The sequence below is a fragment of the Ciona robusta genome, chromosome 2 (assembly GCF_009617815.1).
Source record: "Ciona robusta chromosome 2, ASM961781v2".
Lineage (NCBI taxonomy): Eukaryota > Metazoa > Chordata > Ascidiacea > Phlebobranchia > Cionidae > Ciona > Ciona robusta.
Window position 1 is genome coordinate 2,982,876 of NC_143236.1, and position 24,959 is coordinate 3,007,834.

The following is a 24,959-nucleotide window of genomic DNA, read 5'->3' on the forward strand; positions in this document are numbered from 1 at the left end:
TCACTTTGGTATGCAGTGGCATATGATTTTATTTACAACGAAAGATTCCAGTTTTAAACTTTAAGTAAAACACAAATTTAAGTTTGAGTAAATATAAACAAATCCTATTTAGTTAAGTTTTTTTGGGCACATTCACGTTATTTTACCTTTTTTAGGTACTGTTTTTTTGTGGTCCATTAGGTTCATAAGTTTGCTGTTTCACCATGCTAACAGACAAGTATTATTGATAGGCAAGCAATAGCATATTTACATTAGATGAATAATGGTCCTACAGAAATGTGGTGTACTGAATTTAAAGCAACTGTTGATAGAATAAGTATGGCAAGAATAGTTAACACAATGAGAATACACAGATGGATATTTAACTGCCTTCTACGTATCTGTAGCAAGGTCAGTTTTATTGCACTTTACTGACAATCCCTTTAAGCAGTTAGTAAATATGAACTTTTTACATGTGGCTGATATATATGTATATATATACAGTGGATATAGCTTTTTGATAAATTATTTGGGGCAGTTAGTTAAAGCCACTGGAATGAACATATGTACTTATCATATGTGTTAAGGCAGTGGTAATATAGCTTTCTATATAAGCTTTGGCATAACAATTTAAGTATTAAATAAAACCATTGTTTTTGGTGCTTGTATAAACAATTAATACTTAAGAAAAAACACATTATTCTGTTTGTTAAATATGGTTTGATGTTGTTTGTTAAATAAATATGGTTTATGATGTTAGAATTTATGATGATGGGATTTATTGAATTGGGCAGTTGTTGGTGGTGATGTCTCCATAAATTGAATATGATGTGCTTGGGTTGATTGGAAAGTAATCCACTCTAAGTTTCCTGATGCAACCCTGGTACTGACTACGTGTCAACATACCATCCATGTGTACACCAACTGAAAGAAATAAGTGAATGTAACTTATTTATTTCTGCATGGCGATGCAGAGACAGTTCATCCAACATGGACGTTCTGTTTCATACACATCGTACACGGGTTACCATGTAATTTGATTAAGAGGGGTTAGTTTTTAATCAAAGTACCAACCAACATACAATTAAAATTAAGTGCAGTATTTGTTAATTACATGATTGGTTGTGAGTTACCTGGAAGCCCACCAACATATAGTTCTCCATTTGTATCGCAATTACTGTTTTCCAGCAAGCCTTCTTCAATTGGTGTAACAAGGTTGTCATCAACAGTCAGAGCGAGGATGTTCTTTGCTTTGATAACTAAAGATTGTTAGAAAAATGTAAATGAACTGTAATTAAAACTGGAAAGCAGCAAGTCACCACAGATGAATATTTTAACACATTCTGTGATAATTCTGTTATTATGAATTCAATAGTAGACCCACTGTATTATTGGATGCGATTCTATAAAAAAACAGTACCTCGAATTACATGCCATCGACCATCACAAAGGTTGTCACTGTACTGAGATGGATCATAGGTTGTAAACAATGTCTCACCACCTTGTCTTACCCTTGCTACAATTTGACCATCAACTAGTGTAAGATGGAAGAAACTTCCTAAAAAAATATGGTTGTAATATTCTGGAACTGTTTCTCTGTAGTGTAAAATTGGGGCAATTTTTTGTAGCATAGACATCATAATGCAAAGCAACTTGCATTGGGCACTTAATATACTTTAAAAAGCGACAAAACATATTTGTTCCGAACGTTATCCATTATTTACCGGTTGTTCCACCGACAGCAAACAGAACTCCACTTTGAGCCCTTGGCTTTATTTCCAAGGTGACCTCTATGTTTGTGGCAACTGTGTAGTTAGCTATTCCAACCATATAAGCGGATGAATATCCTTCATTTGGATGTGGATAAAACATTCCTATAAAACAAGTATAAATTATAACCACTAACTAAACATTGTTTAATATATGATCGATAAAATTAAATATTGGTAATAAAATTTATTAAATACTTTAGAAAATTATTTTTTTGTGCTTACCAATATTTGACTAAATAAACCACTGAATTATTTATATGTTACCAGGTTCAGACCCTCCTTCATAACAAGGGGAGACATTGCTTCGAACAACTGAACTTGTTCCAGATCTTTCAATTGGAACGTTGTTTGCCATCACATCTTTAATACATCCTGTGAAGTCTGCAAGATTCTTCCTATTGATATGCCTCACAGCAAATCTCTTAGGTACCTCCTGTAGAGAATTGGTAATTAATATTCAGACTTAAAATATTTATTACATTTTTTATATTTGGTACTAGTTTCATTTATTATTAAATAAATGTAACTTATTTATTCTAGCATGTCAGGGCAACGACAGTAGTTATAACACGCAGGTTTCATTTCATACATCAAGCCAGCTTAACACCTTTGTAACTTATTGGAAGTTATAACTTTAATAATATATAATTAATCATCTGAAAATCAGTAATTGTGTAAATATCCTTTAAACCTTACTTCAAGGCCACCAATATAGAACTCCTTGTTTGAAAGGAAAGTAAGAGAATTGCTGAAAATGGTTCCTTGTCCTTCAATGCTATCATCAAGCATAAGTTGAGTTGCGTTTCCTTTTCTTTCAAAGGTCACATGATGCCACATGCCATCATTGTAAGTCTGAATAGACTTCAATCTGGTTCTTTCATTTCCAAACATCACACTGAACACGATGAATCCATGTTTAACATAGACAGCGATGTGTTCATTGCACCTGAAATTCAATTATCCATATATAGATCCGGGTTGGTGTTATAAAATAAAAACTAAAAATTTTATTTTATTAAACTGCCAACAGACTGTGCACAATGTCTGAAAAGGATTTGCTGTGGTCATCTGTGAGGTGAATGGTAAGTTTTTATTTTTTCATTTTTTTTATCTGTACAGTATCAGTCATAAGGTTCATAACTTGGTTGTCTCACCTGGTATCTGACATAAAAAAGATAAGACCCCGTTTTCTTGTGGTTCTCAATGACAAAGAGAATCTCCAGTTCAATGGATTGAATCTTTTGACAATATATTGGCTGTAACCATCACCTGTATTAAAGTTAAATGTGTTTTCATATTACCAACAGTGTTTAAAACTAGGGCAACTTCGCTCGGTTGAGTTAACATGGTATAGGCATAACAATTTTTCATATCAATTTTAACCTATGTTCACCAAAAAAGGTTGAACTACTTTAAATTTGTATTAGTAGATTATTTACTAATGTTTTACCTATATTGGGTATGGAATTTTAGGTCGTTTTTTTGAGAATGTTATAGTAAAACTTTACCAATGTATCTGTATCCACGTGATTCTGGTAGGTACGGAAGTAAGCAAGTTGACTCATAACCTTCATTGTATACTGGTACTCTAACTTCTATTACATTCACTTGCGCGTGAGCAGTAAGGTCTGAAAAACATTGAATCAGAATTAAACTGCTATAGAACAAGATAAAACACAAGTTTTTAATTTGGAAATCAAGTTTTGAACAAGGTCAATATAGGCTACAAGTTGATTTTGAAAATGATTTTTTTTTGTGCCTTTGTAAAACAAAAACTCACCTTCTCGTGCTCGTCCATTCAATTCATCAGCACTGCTATGTGCAGACACAGAAGAGAGAGCAGCCAAATTGTCACCAATTTCCATAACCTCCTGTGTGATGACTCTACCTACATTACATGCATTGAACAATGGGCGACCGACACATGATGTTCCAGAAGCTTCGCAGTTCAACGCAGAAGTCAGAATGTAAGGAGTTCTGCCTTGTCTGAAACAACCACATTAAAGTTTGTAAGCTCTTTGTCAACATAAGGTGTTCAAATAATGATGTTTATGTACATCTCCATGCAACTTTATGGCTGCAGTTAAGTATGAAATTCCTGACTATAAACTGTAGCCTCTGTTTCTGATAGTTGTCAGTAAATTTACCCATGATATTTAAATTGTACAAGTTGACTTTTTAAATGAAAATTCTAAATTTTTCTTTATATATTGACCATTACCTCATGATGTATGGATTTTTGATGCAACCATTGAACATGGGCATGTTTTCAGCGCCACCAATATAAACATAAACTTGTGGATTGATAATTTCTACTTCTAGTCCAAAGTTTTGCCGCCTTCTCCTGCTAAGTTCAGTCTCAGCTAGTGCAAGTGGAGACTCATATCTTCGGCTATCTGAGTTATCCAGGGTAAGTCTCATAGATCTGTAAATGGAAAAACACATATTTTTCAGTCTCAATATTACTATGCTTGATTCTATGATCCTTGAAAAAATCTCTAAACTTCACGATTGCTTACCCATCTGCTGTGCGTTTGAAATTAATCATATGAGCTTGATCATTGGCATAGAACTCCCTAGATTCAACCTCCTGAACTCCATCACTCAGGACTACATGACCCTCACGCAAGAAGAGTGTCAGCTGCTCATTGGTCTACAATTCCCACCATAAGATAAAAGCATATGTATTCAATTACTTAGTTCTACACGCTCGGCAAAGATGTTTTTTGGTCGAACCAAGTTGTTTATATCAATTTATCAACTAAGTAACGAAAGTTTGTAATAAACGAAAATAAATGGGTTGGATTATGCCAAACTTAACATTGAAATGATATGGACAAAACAACGGAAATATAGAACAGATGAATGTGTTTATTACCTGAAAGTATTGCTTCTCTCTTTACTCTTATTCCTTGAAAAATGTTGAGAAATGCAATAATCGTAACTGCCTGTCTTAATGCTCCTGTCTTATACTTGCTATTTTAAGGAATTATTTATAACACGATTAAGTTCTGTACAGTTTATTAGTGAATCAAACTACACTGCCGGCAGTAAAGTGAAACAATTATGACTCATAATGATGGAAAAATGAGTGGCACAATCAACCGACAGGGCAAAATCTTAATATGCTGATTGTTTAATGCAAGAAGGCACACTTGGTGAATATTTCAACACCAGTTTATAGTATTTAGGTAATTAATTAAAAGATCAACTGCTTATGTACCGAAAATTTTATAAAAGCTAGTTAGAAAAAGGCACCTAAAATGATTAATGAGCTATGTACAAGATTATAAAAAAGTTCAAATGCTGGGTCTGTACCATACTAGCACCATTGGCTTAGGTAAAAGAGCAATATACAGGCGTAACTATTAAGTAATTCTATGTTAGCAATGTTCCACGGTTAGTTGTCACCAACAAATACTGAAAAAATCTTTGGTAACACATGGGAACAGGCACAAGCAAAGCAATGATGTATTTAAATGATAGTGGATGATTAACACTTAGCGCTGGTCAAGTTACCGCATATGCTGATTAAGTGTAAAGCTTTGTACATTATGTTACATTTATGATTGCTTTCAGCAGCTTCATATTCGGCTGAGAGCATTGTAGTTCCCAGCATCTAACTACCAATCCATTTGTGCTGTACGTTGGGCTTGTACATCATTCAATGGAGCTTGTTCTGGGGATGGCATTGGTGGTGGTGCAGCAGGTCCTCCAACCAGGTTGGATTTCAATACAGATGAGACCACAGCAGCAAGAACAACAATTCCCACTATCACCCCAATGACGATAAGAGCAATTTGCAAAAGCCCAGCACCAGATTGTATAGAAGAGTCACTGTTATCATCACTGCTTGGTGGTAAGGCATATCGTGCTTGCTCTCCCTCAATTATTGGCTGATCGGCAAGTTCAGTTTCAGTGATATCAATTGGATTTTCCCCTCCATCAATTGCAGCTTCACTGTTTCCTGCATTATCATCAATCTCATCAACTGGCGGTGGAACCTCTGATGCTGAAAAATCAGATTCATCTTCTGCTCCTCCCGAACCCATTTCATCTCCTGCCGCTGACATCATTTTTTCTGTTGTAGCCACAGCAGCATCACCTCCAGCCAAAGCATCCTCTCCTTCCATAACATCTTTCATATCGGGCTGAACAACTCCAACATCAAGTGTTGCCTGTCATTTTCATTTCATTAAAACCATTTCTTTCGAATTAGGCAGGCAACACCTTCACCAAACTGGTTAATTCCTCAAGCAAGCTGTGCCTAACTATAACATGCCTAAATGTAAGTACACCAAGCTCATCATGCGTTAGTTCTAAGCTTCTAACACCAATTCTCTGCCATGCAAGTTCCCATTCATGTGTCCGGTTAGTGTGCATAAGCAACATATGTTAGTGCTTATCTCATCTAAGCTTAAGCTGGCAACTATTTCTATTGTTGTCAAGGTGGTGGGATAAGTTTAAGGATGAAAAGGTGAGCGTTACGTACAAGAACATGCTTTTATTTGACCACACATGCAGGGGAATGTGCATTAGCACATACACCGCAGGCAACGAACTTAGAAAAACATAAAATGAAGTGAAGCACAGAATCTGCGTTCATCTCCTTAAACTGAGTAACATTCCACTAAAAAAAACATAAAAATGGCATTTGGCTAAAATCAGCTTTGATTTTACATTTACATACAAAACTAAAAGTACAACACAATGCTGTTATTGAATTAAACATGAAAAAATGTTGATTACTGAATGATGGTGACAGAAATATGTATGTCATGGTTAGTAGTGGATTTGTGAAAGAAAATATCCGTATATTTAAACATGCACAGAGTTAGTAGAATGGCACCAAATAATATTTGCTTGCATTTTGACATTATTAGTTGCATTTGTCTTAATTATAGCTGGAAGCTTATACATTATACATTGGCTACGTAAGAAAACAAACAATAAAACTAATTCTTCAGTGCTAGATATAAAATCCCTGATTTACATTACATCACATCACCAGTAACAAGACAAATGTGCAACATGGCAACCCCAACTATCACCATCTAATGTTCTACCTCAGTGTCACGGAAGTTAAGGATGGTTCCACTTGGTGTACCAGTTCTCATGACAACGTTGCCATCAATGTTTTGAATGCTTGGAAGAGATGAAGGCATCTTTACAAAGTCCCCACCCGCAAGCCTGAGGTCTGATACTGACTGTAAAGTGGGGAATAAATGTATGTAACTTATTTATCGTCGCCTGGAAGGGGACGGGCAGTCACTATAACATAGGGGTTCTGATTCGCACATCTTGTGCTGGCCTAAGAGTAACCATGTATATGTAAAAATATGGGTGAGAATTTAGAAAAACAACTCCAGCCACTTGATTAACAGTTTTTAATAGAATCTGATACCAACCTCCTTTTGGCAACCTCTAGTAACACCCATGTTTTCAATTGCGTTTTGAATATCAAAGCTTCGGCTGTTGAAGTTCAGTTCACGAAGACAACCACGGAATGAGACGTCAATGTTGCGGAGAAGTGATCTGAAGCTGTAACAACGGACGCATTTAATATCATGTATGTTGGAAATTTTTGTGTATTTTTTTAGGATTTTTTTTTTCTAAATTACAAGAGATGTAATGTAAACAATCAACTTACTCTGGGTTAATGTTGGTGTTCCACATTCCACCAATCCATACATCTCCAAGAATATTTGGTGATCCATTGTCGTACGTATCTTGCAATATCAGTCTACAAGATTTTAGTGTATGGTTAAGATACAAGTTTTATAAATATCAATAACTGAGTGAATAAACTGTTTCCCTTGGTATTGAAACAGATTCAAATTTAAAAAAACAAGTTTTAGAAAATTAAACTTGTTTCTTTAGGGTTTTTTAAACTACACTGCTTTTTTTATACTTTTAAATTTATAATTTTAAAAAGAATTGTTTTAAAAATTATTCTCTTTTTTGTAAATTAATAACATGCTATTTTCAGGAAGGCTATTTAGCTAGAAGCATTACTTACCTGAGATCAACAGACACCACAGTGACTCTATGAGTTGTAGCAACACCAGTCTTTACCAGCAACTGTCGGTCATGCATCGTCACATCACCAACATCATGTAGCGTTCGGTTTCGGGGGCCACCAGCAAAACCATAGTTCCATGTCATCACTAGTTTACCATCAACCACCTCAAGTGCAATGAATTGATCCTGGAATACAATATTAAGGTGAAAAACAGAATAAAACAACAATGGTTTTAAACTTTAAAATGATTTAGGAAAGTGGAGCTTTAGAAACAAAATAATATTTTTTTGATGATTGTAACCTTATTACAAGTATTACTAACATTAGAAGAACTCTGCATTTTTTTAACTACAAGTATAAAATGTAACATATTTCTAACATATATTTTGACATTTGGCTTACAGTGGTTTGTCCAACAAGGAAAAGAAGTGAATTATCTTGAAGAGTTTCAAACTTGAATCCAATGAAATGAACGCCTGCATTGTTGTTGAGGAAACTGATGTCTGAACGAGCAATCCGTACATAACTTCCGTATCCACTGAACCTCCAAACTTGGTTTGATCCAAGACCAGCCACCCTGGTTAGTAAACAATGTTAATGGTATTGCTTCAGTTTAAAGGTTTGCAAGCAATATTATTTAAAAAAAAAACATTTCATTGATGTTTTTTGCCTTTTTTTAAACTTAAAGTGAACAGAAGGTATCACAATAACAGTTCATGCAGTTTACTGTGTTTTTTTTTCAATTGTGGTTTAGCATGCAGGTTAGTAGTGTGAATGTTATAATCTAAACAAGGTATTGGAACAAAGTCACAAGTGACTTTGTATAATAAACACCACACGCCCTTACCCAAGTAAGTTATCAGGGTTGGAAGATACATCAGATGAAGGCCTTGAAATAGCACATATAGCAAATTAAGCAAAAGCGAGTTACATGCAGTTAGTAGTAAAATGAAAAGTGAGTTAAAATTTTATTATAGAGTTGGTGTTACAAAGCATGAGTGTTATGGTGCTAGCATTAGCTGTGTCTCTCAATACATAACAAATAGGCTGTGATCTTCTCAGTGACCGTTTCACGAGTTACACATGCGTTTTGTGAATTCACAAACTTTTATGGGACCTAAATATGGGGATGGGACACTACAAACTTCTCGTAGCAACGAACCCACCTCCTAAATTGGTCAACCACTGCGTCATAATCCAATGACCTAGTAAAACCTGCTGCTCAATAACTTACATACAAGTGTCCATGTTCCCGAATGCCATGCAATTAATAGACCAAAAGGGGGAGAAATATTAAACTTAGGTAGCAAAAGAAATGGTGTGCAAAAGTAACCAAACAAAAGATATATCAAAATAAGTTAAATATGTGAGATATTGGATTTGCTCTCTTACCTATCTTCACAGTTCTGTCCAGGTTTAGGTCCTTCATATGCCTTGAAATTCCAAATTCCAATTGTTTCATTGTTAAGTTTCACTTCGCCAATACATGCGGAACCAACTTGATGATTTTGAATCTGACTTGGTGGCTGCAAAAATTGTTTTAAAGTTAATTTTTTAACTAAATCAAGGGTGATAAATTAAGTTCTGGTAAATGATAGAAAAATGTTTAAATGATAGAAAAACGGTTATCTTTTTTGTTAAATATTAAAATTCTATTTCAAAACCCACACAACACACAAAAATCAAAAGCATGCAAAGTGTACCGATGCCATCGGGTTTCCACCCATGTAAAAACTCATGCTGCTATGGTGGATATTGGCCACTTGTTCCTGGCCATCAGTCCTGCCTTCTTTGTAATCAGAGGCCACGCTTGAAGCAGGTGTACCATCCCCACGTCCCACTTCTTGTGATGGATATTCAACTTCCAAAGAACCAAAGTTTCCAATTCTGGCAATGTGTTTTATGGAAACTTAATGTTTGTTCACACTTATGTTATATGACGGTTCAGATTAATTTAGAAGGTGTTGTGGTTGTGATAGTGTATGTATGTATATATTGTGTTTGTGTGTATGTGTGTGTGCCACTGTGATGGAACGCTTCTTCTTAGAACATGACCGCATTATAACACAAATCCTTGAGCCACCACTTTGATTTATGTAATTATATTTTAAGAAGCTGGACAAACTGAACAATCAAAGATTGAAAGAACCAGATGGATTTATAACAAAATAAAGACATTAGACATGGAAACAATACAACCAGACTTATGCAAAACTACATGGCAGACTACTACCTCTCAGGATTATAAAACGAAAACTTAAATGATTTGCATTATATTAACCTTGACAAAACCAAGTAATATAGAGTGGTTCATCAGGTTTAATAAAAGATAAATCAACATTAATCTACAAAACACTACCAAACTGGTTAATCTATGATTCAAACCAGAGAGTCAAATTTATCTACAATAAAATCACACAATAAGTGCCACCAATAAAACCAATACCACACAGTGTATAGGCCTATCACCAAGAAAACCACGCCAAATTGAAATCCCACCATCCGTGACGAAAACCTACCACAAAATCAGCGGGAAATCCACCAAGATATATAACGGGATCCTTGCCCAGTTTCATATGCTTTCTCTTCTTTGGTTTAATAACCTTTCTCTTGCCTAGCAGGTTCCAGTTATTATCTTGCACTTCAAGTGAAGACTCACCAATCGTTCTGATGTTGTGTGTTGATGTGTAAATTATTAGATGTGTTTTGGGCATTGTAAGTGCATGTAATTAATATAGATTTATATTAAAATATGGTAAAATTTAACCACACTAACCTTCGAACTATGATCTTGTGCCATTGTCCAGTGTTGATTGCAACATCACTCTCAAGTTGTCTGAATCCATTTCCCACTTTGAAGTAATACCTCACCTTACCATTAACAGTTTCTACTGCACCAAAGTCACCATCGGACCTCTGCATGGAAAAATCAATAAGTGCTATGCATAAGTTAATGTATTTACATTGTTATGGTAATTAAATGTGACATTGGTATTATAATCAGGAAAACTAAAAAATAATGATATGTTAGGACAAGACGCGAAAATGTTATTACTTACAGCAGCATCACCAATGTACATGAGTGAGTTGTCAGCAGCTTCTGGGTCAACGTTGACGTAAAATTCAGCAATGAGGTTATTTTCAAGTCCTTGAACAGTAACAGGGGTACGAAGTTGCACATATTGCACAGGTTGACCTTCTGGTACACTCGTGAATTGCATTGAAGATTTAACCTGAATAAGGTTATACATTAAATTTAAATAATTGTTTTTGTTATACTTAGTCCATAAAATCGAACCAGAGAGGTTCAATTATGAATGTTGTGACATGCTTGCTCACCCCATTTGCAACATGTCTAGTGAGTGAGATCTTCTTTTTAATATCATCAATCTTCTGTAGAAGCCCAAGACTGCTCTCCAGCCCACGAAGTCTCTCTACCTTGGCTTGCGTGTTCTGTGTTGTGCTCTCAAGTACAGGTACGCTCGTCTCCAAGTCAGTTACTAAAACATGAATGCAAATTACGCAATCTAGCTTAAAAAAATTAGCAACAGGTCAAATAGTTTCTTTACCAAACAAAAAAATCTCAAATACATCCAATTCAACTTACACAACTGTTCAGTTACAGCAAGCTCTCTTGCTAAATCGGTGTTGGGATCTGGTGCATTCCTAATTTGATCTTGTAAAATATCAGCTTGAACCGTGGCTTCATCTGCTGCTCTATCTGCCTCAGCAGCAATATCTTGAGTTGAAGCGATGTCAGCATCCATAGTTCCTTCAGTTAAAATAAAATTTGTTAAACTTAATCCATACATATGAATCTATAATTTAAAAATGTCTTAATAAATCAACTGTACCTCTGTCCAAAGCATCAATAGCAGCATTCAGAGAATCCAACTGATTGTTCAAGGATGTTACACTGGCTTCCTGTTCTGTAAGTTTATCTTTTGTCATCATCATGTTATCTTGCAAATTGCTAATATCATTTTGCTGAAGATCTTGTGTTTCTGACAGAAGGTTGCTGCTCCTCTGTTCTGCTGCCTCCGCTGCGGCTTGCAGGTTCTTATCAGCAACATCATTTTCAGCCTTTGTTGCCTCCTAAATGCAAAAAAATAAAATAGTTTTAAAGTGGAATCACCAACAAAAATATACAAATGTTGTCATATTTAAATTTAAACTCTTGAATCTTACCATCAATGCATCTTCTGCCGCATTTGCAGCGTTGGTCATAGCAATGTAAATCTCCTGGTAAACGTTTGCTGCTCGGTGTGGTTGGGAATCAGTTTCAACGATCGCACTGAGTGCTGCAGCATCATCGGCAAGCTGAGCCGCTTTTGCAATTGACTAAAACATAAAATTAGTTCAGGAAAATCTACTTTTATGTAATACATTATAAATAAATGTACTGTAAACGATTTCTAAGTGTATTTGTCTATTATCAAACATAGGTCATAATACTTACAGCATTAGCCAGTACTGTTGCACTCTCTAGCTCGGTAGAAAGGTTATCATAGAAAGGCTGCAGCCTTCCAATGCTCTCTGTCAGACCAGTATGCAATTGGTCAAGCTCATCAATTCCGTTTGTGATTGGTCCATTCACAGAAGTCACTGATGCATTCAGCAATGTTTCCGCATCAGTGAGCAAGTCTTCTACCATAGCCGAGTCAGAATTGATTTCTGTAAGGTAACATAAATGTCAGAATATTGAAGCTCTTTTGGAAATAAGCAGCAAAACACTTCAGCAACATGCAGCCATGTCAATGACACATAATACACCCAAAGCTTATTATTTTACAGTTTAAACTTCATGCAAAAATTTTGAAAATTTGTTAATAGGTAAAAGGTATCTACAATTTTATTATCAGCATTTAGCAACATTAGAATCACTGTATTGTGTGAATTTTCAAATGTTAAAATCAATGTTCAAAACAAATGTTAAAATACTTTTAACATCTTGATTCCAAATCTACTTAGTTATTAATTATCGAAGAACTACAAGCAAAACAACATGCATAAGAAGCAGGAACACCAAAGTACCATGCATTGCCCACTCACTGTTGATGGAATCTGTCATCTCTGTGAGGTTTTTTCTATTAACAGCATTTGCTGTCGTGGCATCATTTACGTCTAAGATTGCGTCATTGAGTTTAGATCGAAGATCCTTAAGCTTGTTGCGTTTTGTTGTGAGTTCTTCACCAAGAGCATCAACTTTATTTGAAGCATTTGTGGCAGGCACGGTAAAGTTTGTGTTGATTCGGTCGAACACTGGAATTAAAATGTTGTTAAATTAATTTTAAAGACATCCTATTCTACAGGCTGTTTGATAAAGTAAATGACACTGAACATTTTATAAGCTTCTTGATTTCCATAATTGTTAATTTAATTTCCGTGAATTCTTTTCAGAAGAAAGTTTTTTTTTTCTGTTTTTTTTAATTTTTAAATTTATTTAACTTACAATCTGTTGCAAGGCCAAGTTCTAAATCTGCAGCTGATTTCATTGGAACAAAATCTCGCTCTTGCATCCGAGATAAAATCATCTCTGCATCTCTGAGTTTTTGATAATAGTCATCTGCATCACCAGAGGCTTCTTCATTAAGCTGAAGGAATATTGATCATAAAGTTAAATATGAAATTGAAATTTGTTGATTTTAAACTGTAAAATTAAAATGCGTTGATTTATTCAGGGTCGTCTTACTATTCATTGCTGTATGACCTATGCACCTATGGAATTTAAAAGAAAGGTTGTAATATTCAAACCTTCATCTTGAGGTCTGCAACATCGGCCATAAATTCTCCAGCGACAGTCTCAAGTGCCATTGCATTTGCGAGTCCATTCATTGTCACATTTTCAGTTTCAGTCACTTTTCCAAGTAGCACTTCAGTATGGTTGCACATTTCCGAAACCTAAATAGGGGTTTTTCGTTTAGATTGGTGCAAAATATTTACATAGATATTAACAGAAAGTGTGTGCTACTTTTGAATTGTTTTATCAATTTAATCAAATCCACAATGCCCATTCAATTAAAACAAAAGAAGCGGTGCACTAAAAGAAATGTTCGAATGTGAGAATAAAAATATACAACAGATGCATGCAAGACAAGCAACTTACTGCGGATTCTCCGTATGAAATCACAAGGAAAATGTCGTTAAACGACGACGAGGGTGGCTGATTCAGGCCGGCAGCGCTTCTGGTCATGCCAGAACCGTCAATCTAATTCATTGTGCAACAATTGTTATCAAAATTGCTTTGATAAACAGCTAGTTTGATCAAACAAACCTTGCTACTATGCAATGCAAATTAAATGCAAAATTATCAGCGTTTTAAAAACACTTAAGTGTGCATAAGCCACTGTGGTGCAGTGATAATAACCTAGGCAAGTGCTAAGCTTAGCTAAGAGCTGTGCTAGAAGGTAGCTTTACTTTTCTAAAAGCATAGAGCTGGATATTTAGCGAGTAATTACAAAATAACATGCATATTTGCCAAGAGCTATAACTGTTTGACATCATATGTTATCTACAGATAACATGCCATGAAACAGTGATTCATTCAACATAAAAGCCATTTCTTTCATTTTAAATTGAAAATAAAAGAAGCAAAACTTAGATAATATTCATATTATTTTAAGGTTTGTGTCTTACATCCTCTCCACTGCCGGAAACCATCTCTTCAAGACCAGCAAGTCCCCCTCCCAAGAGGTTGTTAGCACTTCTCACAGTTCCAGTCATAAAACCTTCTTCGATGAGACTGTTGTTCTGTTAAAAGTAAATGTTTAATTATAACTTGTTTTAAAACGAGGTACAACATATTTATTACTAACCCAGTATGCCAAGTGTAAAGTAGGACAGGCTACACTACCGCATAATACATTAGAAAATCTGGTAATTTTAATTTACCGCTGCGTTTTCAATCAGTTGTTGCAGTTCCTGGAGCTTCCTGTATGCGTGGACTCCAACAGAGATGTTGGCAAGCTGAGAAAAAGCTGCGTTCACTTGATATGTCATTGGTTCAACTTCATCAAGCAGATCATCTGTGCAGGTTCCACATCCTTCAAAACAGGTGTTAATATAAGTTTCAATCATGTGGGTACCCAAATTTATTTAATGCAATATGATGGTTTTTATAGCAATAACTAAGTTATCGATTTTTAGGAGATTACTTACTCTCACACTCCCGAGCGCCTGGTGGTAAAATATGACGGGCAAGTTCACACTGATCACATTGTACTCCGGTGATTCCTGGTGGGCATTCACATTGACCATTCACTGGATTGCATGGCCCATTGTTGCGACAATTGCAAGCTGTATATGAATACAGAAAGTTAGGAAACAGAAACAAATATTAAGTGTTCAAACTGTTTCAAATTATAGTGTTGGCCTTATGACTGGCTTGACATTGGCCCGTATTTTAAGCTGGTCAAATATATGATTCTTACGTTTGCATCCCATTTCAGAGTAATCATAAAATCCAGGCGCGCATCTGTCACATCGAGCGCCAACAATGTTTGGAGCGCACTGACATTCACCAGTGTTGACATCACAGACGCTGTTCAATGCACCTTCAGCACATGCACAGTTCTGGCAACCGGTGCAACTATCGAAATTGTAAAATCCTGCAAAAAGGTGTGGTTTTAATATGTATTGAAATAACAATGTGCTCAACCTGTGCTTTAGTAAAATATAGTCTACTGCTTGGCCAAAAGTTTAATTTTAAAGAATTTAGTGTCTTACCTGGTTCACAAGTATCACACAGACTTCCGATTACATGAGGTTGACATGAGCAATGTCCCATCATATGATCACAAACATTTGTTCCACATGCGTCACATGCGCACTCTGTGCAGTTCCGTGCAATTATGGCATCACCAAAGTAACCATCTGCACATCTTTCACAATATTTTCCTCCAGTGTTGAACATACATTCACTGCATTCGCCTGTTTGTAACAATAAAGAATTTATCTTTTTTCTAATTTATCATTTTATTTAAACAAAAGCTTTTTTTCTTAACATTAGTACAGCCAAAATATTTTTTGATCTTTTATATATAATATGATCTGAATTTAGTATTTTCACATCACTTTTAAATTAGCTTTATATAATATAACTTTAATTTTAATATTATATGTTTTCACACCAGTTCTATACAAAGTATCACCCCTTACTCACCTGTCAATGGATCACAAGTTTCCATGATAAGATTGGGGTCAAGGTTTCCATGACAGTTGCATGGTTGGCATGATCCACCATACACAGCTGGGTTTCCAAAGTAGCCGGATGCACACAGTTCACATCGTGCACCAGTGTAACCGACTTGGCAGTAACACACAAGTTCTCCTGATAAAAAAGTACATTTGAAAAAAACTTTCAAAAAAACACAATTGTCTATTTTTAACTTCTGACATGACTGAAATGGTTTTAGATTTTCAAACCAAAATGTTGAAAATGAAGCCAATTATGTCACCCATATAGGAGCAGTAATGTTTGTATTAAAACTTTCCCTTGTATTTTATAAAATCTAATTTCAATTACACCTATATAGAACTTACCATCAAGTTGCTCACAAGTATCGGCAAAGTTTCCATCTTCCATTGGGAAAGGGCATGGACAAGGTTGGCATGCATCAATTTCACCACTTGTAGCATTACCAATGTAACCATCAATACAAACATCACAGTTATCGCCACCCTGCACAATTCAAGAGGTAAGACACAAGTTTTAGATAACTTGAATATTTTAAGCCATACCAAAATTTAAAAAAAATTTAGCCGAAAAAAATTATAAAAAAACAGTTTCTTTTTTTATTTAAAGCTCTGTGAATACATTTTCAAAAGGCTCTGTTCTTAACTAAACTTACAGTGTTATGCAGACAGTCTTTCGATGAAATTGGGCCAACTTCATCACAAGTCACGCAATGTCCATAACAATCACATTGTTTGCAATATCCAAGGTATGGCCCCCTTTGATCTCTGTAGTAGCCGGCATCACAAAATTCACAAGAATGTCCATGGTAGCCTAATAAACAACTCAGTGATTAATGAGAAGCTGTTTGATGGTTTCGATTTATGTTTTGTTATACACATCATTGTGTCAAAAACTTTCGAAAAATTAGGTTTTATCTCATGTTTACCTGGTGGGCAACTGCATTCCTCGACACTTGGGATGGTTGCTCCTGATCCAAGCGGAAGTGAGTAGTCGGTGGTCGTCATGACAACATCCCTGAGGCTCACACTTGATACTCCAACTTCCGGAGCAGCTCTGATGTGGAGAGATTGAAGATCAGATAAGACCATCATCAGCTCTGCTCTGGTGACTTGAATATCTATAAAGAATGAGTGAATACATTTATTTGTATCTTCTCTCACTAAGATGATAAAAGTTTACAAAAGCTAAAAGATAGGAAGGGTAAAATCACACACTTATAGATAAAACAGAAGTCCAAAACTTTTTAGAAAAATACATGACGGGTACACCTGAGAGGTAAGCAGTTAGGACACAATTATGCCAACGCTTTGTATAGTCGCAATCATGCCAACACTTTGTATAGTATCAACTTACTGCTTTGTTCATGTTTGAAGTTATGTTCCGAAAGCTTCAAGTTCACGTTTTCATATCCTCCTTCATTAACCCATCCAATTACCATGTTGTTACCCTTATAAACAAATCAAAAGTGTTATGTGCTTAAAAAAATCTGACAGAAAAACGTGTTTGTAAAAATACAAATTTTGCAGACAAATATATTTATAGAAATGCAGTAATAATTGCACAAACTGCACAAACGAAATTTAACTATTGAAGAAAGTTACCTTAAGTATGACATCAGGAACTGGAGCTAGAAGAGGAGCGGGCTGAGCAGATCCAACTGATCCAAAATCAGCATCACCACGTCCTCCAAATGAATATGAAGCTGTGTAACGAAGGTCACCACCATATGAACCAACCTTTTCCCCAAGATACGTCTGCAAAAAAAAAGGTTTGTTGGTCGCGTGGTATTTAACGAATTAAGGGAGATCTAGTGCTTATGAAGTTAACGATTCTAGGAACAAAATAATATTCAGGATCAAGTGCTATAAAATACATAACAGACATCTTTATTTGAATAAGAGACTGATCATGCCATTTTAGGCAAAATATATCTCAAAGAATTAGCACCCTATGTTCAAAATTTATATTTTATAGATGGATTTTTAATACCTTTGGTGCAGCCCAATAGATCTTAGCCGACTGTGGGTCTTGAGCACCACCATTGTTAGCAACATCAACACGGAGTGTTTGGCCATCAGAAGATGTTTCAACTTCAGGAACAGGCCTGAAAAAAACGAAAGTTAAAATATGAAAAAGCCAATGAGTGCAAGGAGTTTTAACAACGTGTTCTGGGGCGTACTGCCTTCAGATGTTGGACACTCACTCTTGTAGGTACAGCATCCTCCAGTTAGTCATGTCATAAATTTCAGTTGCAGGGTATTGTGTGGGTGTGCAGCTATCACTTACTCCAAAGCAGAAACATTCAGTGCATCCATTTGGATTGGTACCATTAAGGTTAAATGAACCCTGGAATAACAACATGGTTCAATTAGTTGTGTTCGACAAATTTTTTTTGGGGGGGTAAATTTTAAAAAGAAAAACTAAAAGAGTTTACTTACATCTTTGCATCTGTCACACTGTAATCCAGCCACATTAGGCTTGCAGAGACATTGACCAGTGATTGGGTTACAACCATCTGATGCTCTTCCACGCTCATCACACTGGCACTTGCGGCAGTTCGGGAATCCAAAGTACCCAGGCTTGCATTGGTCACATCTGGCATTTAATTTTATGGTTAAAAACTTCATAAAAGCCATAGAAAATCAAAAAAGTGTTAAACGCACCTTTGTCCGGTTACAGTTTCTTTGCAGTTACATTGCCCATCAGCAACATCACAACCACGGTCAGTTACATTTTCAACTCCGTCAGCGTTGCAATCACATTCCAAACAACCTTGGATTGGATCGAACGAGTGTGTAAGAGGTTGGCACTCATCACATGCAGGGGCAATGGTGTTGACTGGACAGATGCAGTTTCCATTGACTGGATCACACATTGCACCACCACAGTCACATGGTTGGCAATTGGGATAGCCAAAATACCCGGTCTTACATCGCTCGCATTGACGTCCGATTACGTTTGGTCTACATGGACATTGACCTCCATATGCCTGCATGTAAACAAGGGTTACATTAGTTATGTACCACTGTATAATACTGTAAAAGTTTAAATGGATATTTTACCTCACAAGCAGCATCTCCACCACCCACAGTACCAGCACCTGAACAGTTGCATGGAAGTGCACCAGCATTGTGGTTGACTGTAAGTGAAAAGATCGATTCCTGGCAGAACTCGGATGGGTTTTCCAAAGTGCCGTAAAAGCTCTGAAAGAAATTAAAAACAATAAAATCATTTACCTATAACTTTTCCCGTTTGTCTTACCTGTTGTCCATCTGTGCCGCATTTTCTGATAAAATCGCTAGATTTGTCAGTAGGGGAAAGGTTGAGCAGCTTTGGATTGTAGTCTGCCTCTGGCACCGCAAGCACATATTGAACCCAGAATGCTTTGCCTAAAAGAAAAAAAAATGTTTACAAAAAATTACAAAAGCTAATTTATTTATGTATATTAAACTTAGTCAACTTTACAAAAACAAATGTATACACACCATTGGGAACAGTGATCGTGAAGGTAGTTGTTGGAACAGTAATATCAACCACAACGCTTCCATCATCCTTAGTAACAACTGCCCGGCAACCATCAGCACTGGGACAGTATGTGATGTTGGCGTCACCAGTGGAAGCAATCCCGCCATCAATCACCACACGTGGTGCGAAACTTGTGTGATCAGGGTTGTAGAAATGAACAAGGAAGACATATCTAGTGAAACACAATTTATTTTATTAATGTTATAACACATGTAAGTGTGTGAGTCTTTCTATAAGAGTAAAGTCTTGCTCATTACCCTCAACTTGGCCAGATACACCAACACCCATCTGTGTGGTTCGTACAACAATTTAAAAATTTTTATTTTATGAAAAATTTTTAGGAACTGTTGTTTTAACTTAAGTAATACATTACTACCCACCTTCCAGGCCTAAGGTTCATTGGTATCTGCAGAGTGGTTTGTCCACCTCCAGTTGCATCAGCACCATCCAAATAAACTAGTTGTACACTCTCATCGTTGATATTGTCGGGCAATGCCGGTGGTGCAGGCTTATCATCTCCATCAACTGTGGTTGGCACAGGTACGTTGAATTTTGAACTTCCGAGTGGAACTGGGTACACCGATGTAACACACCTGCAATATTTTTATGTTAAAAACTTATCTCTATAAAAATGTGCTTGTTGGTGGTATTATAATAATTAAAGTAAAACAGGATTTTTACAGCATAAAGATAGTTGTAGTTTCCTTTCTTTTCATTTTTTAAAATGATATGACCTTCCCTATCGTTTGAAAAAATACATAAAAAATTGTTTATGTTATGTTTTATAACTTACTGATCAAAGGCAGGACCGGTTGTTGTAATGCAAAGTGGTTTTGGTTCAACCAACTCCATCGTCCATTCAGAATATGGGATTGCCGTCAATGACTTGATGTAAAATGAAGCACCTGCCTCTGTTGTCATGGTAACTCTCATAGTTGGGAGAGACAGCTCGAACACCTGAATTTCAACATTTTTCTCAAGTTCTATACTTTACTTACATATTTTTTAATATTAACATTACTAGCTCTATCCTTGCATGGATTACAAAATATAAAAAATGTTTAAATTTGAAAATTGAGTCAGAAACAATAGTCGTTACAACACAAGTGTTCTATTGATACACCTTGTGCCCAATGTTAACGCTCTGATAATTTTCATATAACATATTTACCTTAACATCATCAAGAACACCAAGAGCAACTTGTCTGCACAAGAATGAGTAAGGACAAGCGTAGACATTGAACTTAACATCTGAATAATCATTAGCTGCTCCATCTGACACTGTCACTGAAGATCTTTGTAACCTATATCACAAACATTGGTAAATAGGGATGACATTACAAAAATTAACATTTGTAAAACAGAAACTTTTGAATTTTTTTTTTATATAAATTCAAAATTTCTTTATTACTTACTGGTTTTGTGTGCTCGCATATTCAAGAACAAGAACATATTTCCCAGCTTGCGGCAGAGCGATATCAACAGTGTAGGTTTGTTGTTCAGCAACCCCACTTGTTCCATCAAGAACCAGCATCTCTGGGTGGGCGGTGGAAGGAGAGTCAGTCCTAAACAAAGTAAAGTTGATGTGAAAGTTTGTTGGGTTCAAGATTATTCATTGTTACTGTGTTATTTACTAGAGGTAGCACAATGGTTAAGGAATGATATTAATTCTTACCTTAAACTACCAGCATGGTTGGTTACATCAACCATGGTGAAGCCACCAAGACTTGGATGAGTGAACATGACGCACTCAGTGTCACTTGAGGTTATGGATGGAATGCATGGGACGGTGGATGTAAGTTGAAGAATGCCAGGCTCATAGTATTCAGATGGAAGAAGAACAAGATAATCAATGAGAAGACCTAAAGAGGGATTAAGAGTTGTTTAGATTAAAATATGTATCTATTTTAAATACCATAGAAAATTTGTAAAAACAAAAATAAATTGATAAAAAGTTTATAACAAAAAACAATTTTGTTTTTCATGGGAATTTTACCTGGTTGAGCTTCAATAACAATTGTCCATACGCCTTTGTTCAAAACAAATGGTGTTGAGACAGTTACCATTCTTGGTTCACTTGTGACTTCAAATGTAACTTTTTGGCTCTGACCAGGACCTGATGTTACAGTGGTAAAAGTTAACAGAGTATAGCAAGGAAACAATGACAACTTCATGCAGTGACCAACATGGTTATCAGAAAAATCACAGCAAAAATCACTCTTGGCAAGAATGAACTAAATACAAAACAAATCATGCATGCAGCTACGGGTTTTGTCATTAGTATCCACTACTGGAATTTCGACCTTACCATCAGACGGTGAATTTGAGTTTGCAGTTACGTTGGCGGACACTGATTGAGAGCCAGTGTTCACGTATCGGAACATTATCCTGTACAATCCACTGTTGTGTACGTTCACTGGCACCACCACACTTTGCTACAGGGCGGAGGATATGGTTTTATGTGTAAGTGAAATTATTACGGTTTATAATTTTGGGATTGTAGTCTGTGCGTAGATTGAAGATGTGAGGTTGTTAGTGGAAGTGCAACAGAAAGTGGTGAAAACATTGAAACATGCAGCAAAAGCAAGGCACCGCTTTAAAAATAAATATTTAAAAAAAACATGCTGTTTTTATGAAACCAAAATGTGGGGGTGGTGGTTATGACACTGATTGCGTGTCTGCAAGATTTTGTGCTCAGAAATTTTATCCAACATTGACAAGATACAACACAAACGACGATCATGCTTGACCACAAGTGGGCAGCACTTACAATCAACACATTCTGCTGATTCTGAACCATCCTCGTTGAGTGATGAAACAAAGTATACGGTTCCAGAGATAGCGTCGGTAGTTGGGTTAACATAACGCATGACTGCTCGGTAAAGGTTATGCGTGTTCACCGGGGCGTGCATGACGACAGTCGACTGTAGTTAGTACCGGGCACATGTGGTTAGTCACAAAATAAATAGGCACAAAAACAATGTATTATTGAACAACATAATACTCCGGTTAAGCTGCATCAGCAGGTTACATCGGGTTTTAAAGTTTGTGACTTTATAATTTCAGTAAAGCCAGTTAAATGCCATATTAGTTTAATAATATGTCAAAATCAAACAGCAGGGAAAGGACTCTTGTTGCAAAGCAATAGACAGAAGAGCAAAAGCAGAATGACTAAAAGAAACAGTTCAGAATAGTTCGCAACAGACCCCAATGAGTTAATATCATAACTTAAAAAACTTTATCTACAAATAAAATTTGATAAATAAAAAAATAACAACAGTAAAGATTTGAATTGCCCCTATTTGAAAGCAGGGTTATGTTGCAAAAGATAATAAAAAACAAAACTAACCTGGACAACAGAGAATTTAGCATAGCCACTCATGCTGAAACCGGGGAAATCAGTTTCACTGAATCCATAACGAACTGGAAGGTTTTCTGGTGTTTTACCATACTCAAGCTCATACTGGTATTGGTACAAAGTGGGATAGTAAGAACCATCAGCAGCTCTAGTAAAGTATTATAGGTAGGTTTGTTTTGTGGTTTGCACTCTTCGTAATTTAATATTTTTAAAGCAGTGTACTTTTTTGCTTTTAAAGCTTTGTTTTTAAACTACTACAAACCTGTTGCAACGACGCCCAGCAACTCCGGTACGGCATCGGCACTGCCCTGTGTTCTTGTCACAAGATGCAGTCATGGCACCACCAATGTCACACTGACAGCTGGTACATCCAAGGTAGTTAAGGTCCTCCAAACCATAAAACCCATCAACACACTGTGAGCAACGTTGTGTGCAAGTGTAAGGTTTGCAGAAGCACTGTCCATCCTGAAAAACGAAGATAATTAAAATGATATAACCAAAATGTAGAATAAAAATACAAAAATATAAATATCTTTTCACATACATCACTGTCACAGTTGCCAACACCATCTAATGTTCCCTGAAGGAAGCAGTTACAGCTGACACATCCCTGGTCAATGTCATAGTGCAGTGGTTTGCACATATCACAGTTCTTTCCAACTACGTTTGGTTTGCATTCGCATTGACCCTAAAATAAGAATATTGAAAAAATTTTATAATACTTATCTTGTATCAATAATTGACAATTTTATTCATGGCCCAATGTTCTGTATGGTATTGTGTTAAACATAATATACTTACAGTGGTGAAAGCAAGACACACTCCTGGCACAACAGATTCAATACCCCGAGCATCACAGCTGCATTCCTCACAACGAGGGAAGTTGAAATAATCTGGGGTGCAGTGATCGCACGCACGCCCACCAACATTGGGACGACACAAACACTGACCGTTGGTTTGATCACAAGTTGTTCTTTGTGAACCACGCAGGTCACAGTCACAGGAGACACAGTTGGGGTACCTAAAAATTGTCATATTACAGTATATTACTGTCTTTATATTATACCATAGGCTGAAAGCACTTCAGTTTTGAAAACTGCATTGACTATAGGTTAGTTTTTATTAAATAGACTCACCCATAGTATTCAGGGGCACATTCTTCACAACTTTCACCTCGGTAGTTGGATTTACAGTGACAACGTCCGCTGCGTGTGTCACACGTGTTGTCAAGGCTGCCAGGTTCAGTACATTGGCATTCTGTGAGAAACATTAGGTAATATGATTACTTTTATTGGAATTAGGAGTCACATAAAACATTGGATGACAAACCTTGACACACTGGGAATCCAAAGAATCCAGATCTGCAATCATCGCAACTCTGTCCAGCATACTTGTCGCCACAGATGCATTGTCCAGTAATAGGATCACAGACCTGAAAAACATATATAATATGTTATATGAAATACTTAACCATCACTGTGTGGGATATGACTTGTTTAACATTAACATATGTATTGCAGCAAACAAATAAATCTTAATTGCTTACATTGCCAGTAGTTCCAACATCACTGCATGGGCATCTCTGACAGAGTGGATAGTTGAAGTAACCATCTGCACACTCAGTACAAGATGGTCCAGCAAATCCATCAGCACAAGGACAAGCTCCACTGTATGGATCACACACATCAGATGCTACTCCTTCACCGGTGCACTCGCAGACTGAAGAAAAATAAGTTACAGGTTAAGGCTTACTTTTGAATAAAAACCTTTATTTGAACTCGTAAACTCTGGGCATGTTAGCCACTTTGCCAAGGCATTAAACTATCATATTTTTCATAGCAGGATTAAATTTACAGTAAAAACGCTTATAAAACTAAACAGAACTCACCATCACACTGTGGGAAGTTAAAGAACCCCGGTGCACACTCGTCACAGTATTTTCCTGCGAAGTTGTATTTGCATGGACAAGCATCACCAAGTGGGAGACAAACATCATTTAAGGTTCCGTTGTAGTAACAATCACAAGCTGTGGGTTGCAAAATAAAGGTTAGATACAATGAAATATTGTTTAAGCACACCGCACTGCAAATATCATCATTATAGAGA

The 24,959-nt window shown here is 36.2% G+C and overlaps 2 protein-coding genes and 1 long non-coding RNA gene across 4 annotated transcripts in view; 1 reads left to right on the top strand and 2 right to left on the bottom strand.

The window, feature by feature from the left end:
• Nucleotides 1-3,616, bottom strand: LOC149740140 (laminin subunit alpha-4-like). Its single transcript, XM_089872076.1, has 9 exons — nucleotides 3,528-3,616; nucleotides 3,260-3,408; nucleotides 2,906-3,020; nucleotides 2,448-2,697; nucleotides 2,016-2,184; nucleotides 1,704-1,853; nucleotides 1,400-1,537; nucleotides 1,113-1,238; nucleotides 1-903 (listed from the first exon to the last, which is right to left on the bottom strand). Exons 1-9 carry the CDS (start codon nucleotides 3,614-3,616, stop codon nucleotides 758-760), a joined length of 1,332 nt encoding a protein of 443 aa, XP_089728202.1. The 3' UTR covers nucleotides 1-757.
• Nucleotides 3,488-6,399, top strand: LOC149740141 (uncharacterized). Its single transcript, XR_016384406.1, has 3 exons — nucleotides 3,488-3,718; nucleotides 4,074-4,161; nucleotides 4,332-6,399. It is a non-coding gene; the product is annotated as an uncharacterized LOC149740141 (long non-coding RNA).
• Nucleotides 4,756-24,959, bottom strand: part of LOC149740142 (laminin subunit alpha-5-like) — a 25,750-nt gene continuing 5,546 nt past the window's right edge. Inside the window, exons 9-61 of one of the 2 annotated variants that reach the window (XM_089872381.1) lie at nucleotides 24,742-24,879; nucleotides 24,400-24,572; nucleotides 24,183-24,285; nucleotides 23,990-24,110; nucleotides 23,655-23,874; nucleotides 23,398-23,541; nucleotides 23,116-23,318; nucleotides 22,845-23,001; nucleotides 22,266-22,419; nucleotides 21,492-21,611; nucleotides 21,171-21,357; nucleotides 20,911-21,060; nucleotides 20,667-20,799; nucleotides 20,289-20,452; nucleotides 19,876-20,088; nucleotides 19,456-19,667; nucleotides 19,232-19,359; nucleotides 19,033-19,173; nucleotides 18,634-18,959; nucleotides 18,409-18,565; nucleotides 18,174-18,316; nucleotides 17,960-18,074; nucleotides 17,572-17,724; nucleotides 17,324-17,417; nucleotides 16,896-17,087; nucleotides 16,623-16,780; nucleotides 16,315-16,453; nucleotides 15,935-16,102; nucleotides 15,499-15,702; nucleotides 15,204-15,380; nucleotides 14,932-15,069; nucleotides 14,665-14,816; nucleotides 14,410-14,523; nucleotides 13,880-13,981; nucleotides 13,528-13,674; nucleotides 13,226-13,367; nucleotides 12,826-13,035; nucleotides 12,233-12,447; nucleotides 11,962-12,114; nucleotides 11,628-11,868; nucleotides 11,381-11,545; nucleotides 11,113-11,273; nucleotides 10,833-11,006; nucleotides 10,550-10,689; nucleotides 9,477-9,660; nucleotides 9,166-9,299; nucleotides 8,621-8,662; nucleotides 8,176-8,350; nucleotides 7,771-7,958; nucleotides 7,402-7,494; nucleotides 7,160-7,292; nucleotides 6,818-6,958; nucleotides 4,756-5,929 (exon numbers count right to left, since the gene is read on the bottom strand). In XM_089872381.1, coding sequence (XP_089728507.1) covers nucleotides 5,375-5,929; nucleotides 6,818-6,958; nucleotides 7,160-7,292; nucleotides 7,402-7,494; nucleotides 7,771-7,958; nucleotides 8,176-8,350; nucleotides 8,621-8,662; nucleotides 9,166-9,299; nucleotides 9,477-9,660; nucleotides 10,550-10,689; nucleotides 10,833-11,006; nucleotides 11,113-11,273; nucleotides 11,381-11,545; nucleotides 11,628-11,868; nucleotides 11,962-12,114; nucleotides 12,233-12,447; nucleotides 12,826-13,035; nucleotides 13,226-13,367; nucleotides 13,528-13,674; nucleotides 13,880-13,981; nucleotides 14,410-14,523; nucleotides 14,665-14,816; nucleotides 14,932-15,069; nucleotides 15,204-15,380; nucleotides 15,499-15,702; nucleotides 15,935-16,102; nucleotides 16,315-16,453; nucleotides 16,623-16,780; nucleotides 16,896-17,087; nucleotides 17,324-17,417; nucleotides 17,572-17,724; nucleotides 17,960-18,074; nucleotides 18,174-18,316; nucleotides 18,409-18,565; nucleotides 18,634-18,959; nucleotides 19,033-19,173; nucleotides 19,232-19,359; nucleotides 19,456-19,667; nucleotides 19,876-20,088; nucleotides 20,289-20,452; nucleotides 20,667-20,799; nucleotides 20,911-21,060; nucleotides 21,171-21,357; nucleotides 21,492-21,611; nucleotides 22,266-22,419; nucleotides 22,845-23,001; nucleotides 23,116-23,318; nucleotides 23,398-23,541; nucleotides 23,655-23,874; nucleotides 23,990-24,110; nucleotides 24,183-24,285; nucleotides 24,400-24,572; nucleotides 24,742-24,879 — 8,786 coding nt within the window. In that variant the 3' untranslated portion in view covers nucleotides 4,756-5,374. Of the gene's footprint in view, nucleotides 5,930-6,817; nucleotides 6,959-7,159; nucleotides 7,293-7,401; nucleotides 7,495-7,770; nucleotides 7,959-8,175; nucleotides 8,351-8,620; nucleotides 8,663-9,165; nucleotides 9,300-9,476; nucleotides 9,661-10,292; nucleotides 10,441-10,549; nucleotides 10,690-10,832; nucleotides 11,007-11,112; nucleotides 11,274-11,380; nucleotides 11,546-11,627; nucleotides 11,869-11,961; nucleotides 12,115-12,232; nucleotides 12,448-12,825; nucleotides 13,036-13,225; nucleotides 13,368-13,527; nucleotides 13,675-13,879; nucleotides 13,982-14,409; nucleotides 14,524-14,664; nucleotides 14,817-14,931; nucleotides 15,070-15,203; nucleotides 15,381-15,498; nucleotides 15,703-15,934; nucleotides 16,103-16,314; nucleotides 16,454-16,622; nucleotides 16,781-16,895; nucleotides 17,088-17,323; nucleotides 17,418-17,571; nucleotides 17,725-17,959; nucleotides 18,075-18,173; nucleotides 18,317-18,408; nucleotides 18,566-18,633; nucleotides 18,960-19,032; nucleotides 19,174-19,231; nucleotides 19,360-19,455; nucleotides 19,668-19,875; nucleotides 20,089-20,288; nucleotides 20,453-20,666; nucleotides 20,800-20,910; nucleotides 21,061-21,170; nucleotides 21,358-21,491; nucleotides 21,612-22,265; nucleotides 22,420-22,844; nucleotides 23,002-23,115; nucleotides 23,319-23,397; nucleotides 23,542-23,654; nucleotides 23,875-23,989; nucleotides 24,111-24,182; nucleotides 24,286-24,399; nucleotides 24,573-24,741; nucleotides 24,880-24,959 lie in introns of both variants that reach the window. The other variant, XM_089872382.1, reaches the window with a different exon arrangement.

Coding starts and splice junctions, on each gene's coding strand:
- LOC149740140 (XM_089872076.1), bottom strand. CDS start 3,616: ATGGAAATTGGTGACAATTTGGCTGCTCTCTCTTCTGTGTCTGCACAT. Junction 1,538..1,703: donor TGCTGTCGGTGGAACAACCG/GTAAATAATGGA, acceptor ATATTTTTTTAG/GAAGTTTCTTCCATCTTACA. Junction 904..1,112: donor ATATGTTGGTGGGCTTCCAG/GTAACTCACAAC, acceptor TATTTCTTTCAG/TTGGTGTACACATGGATGGT.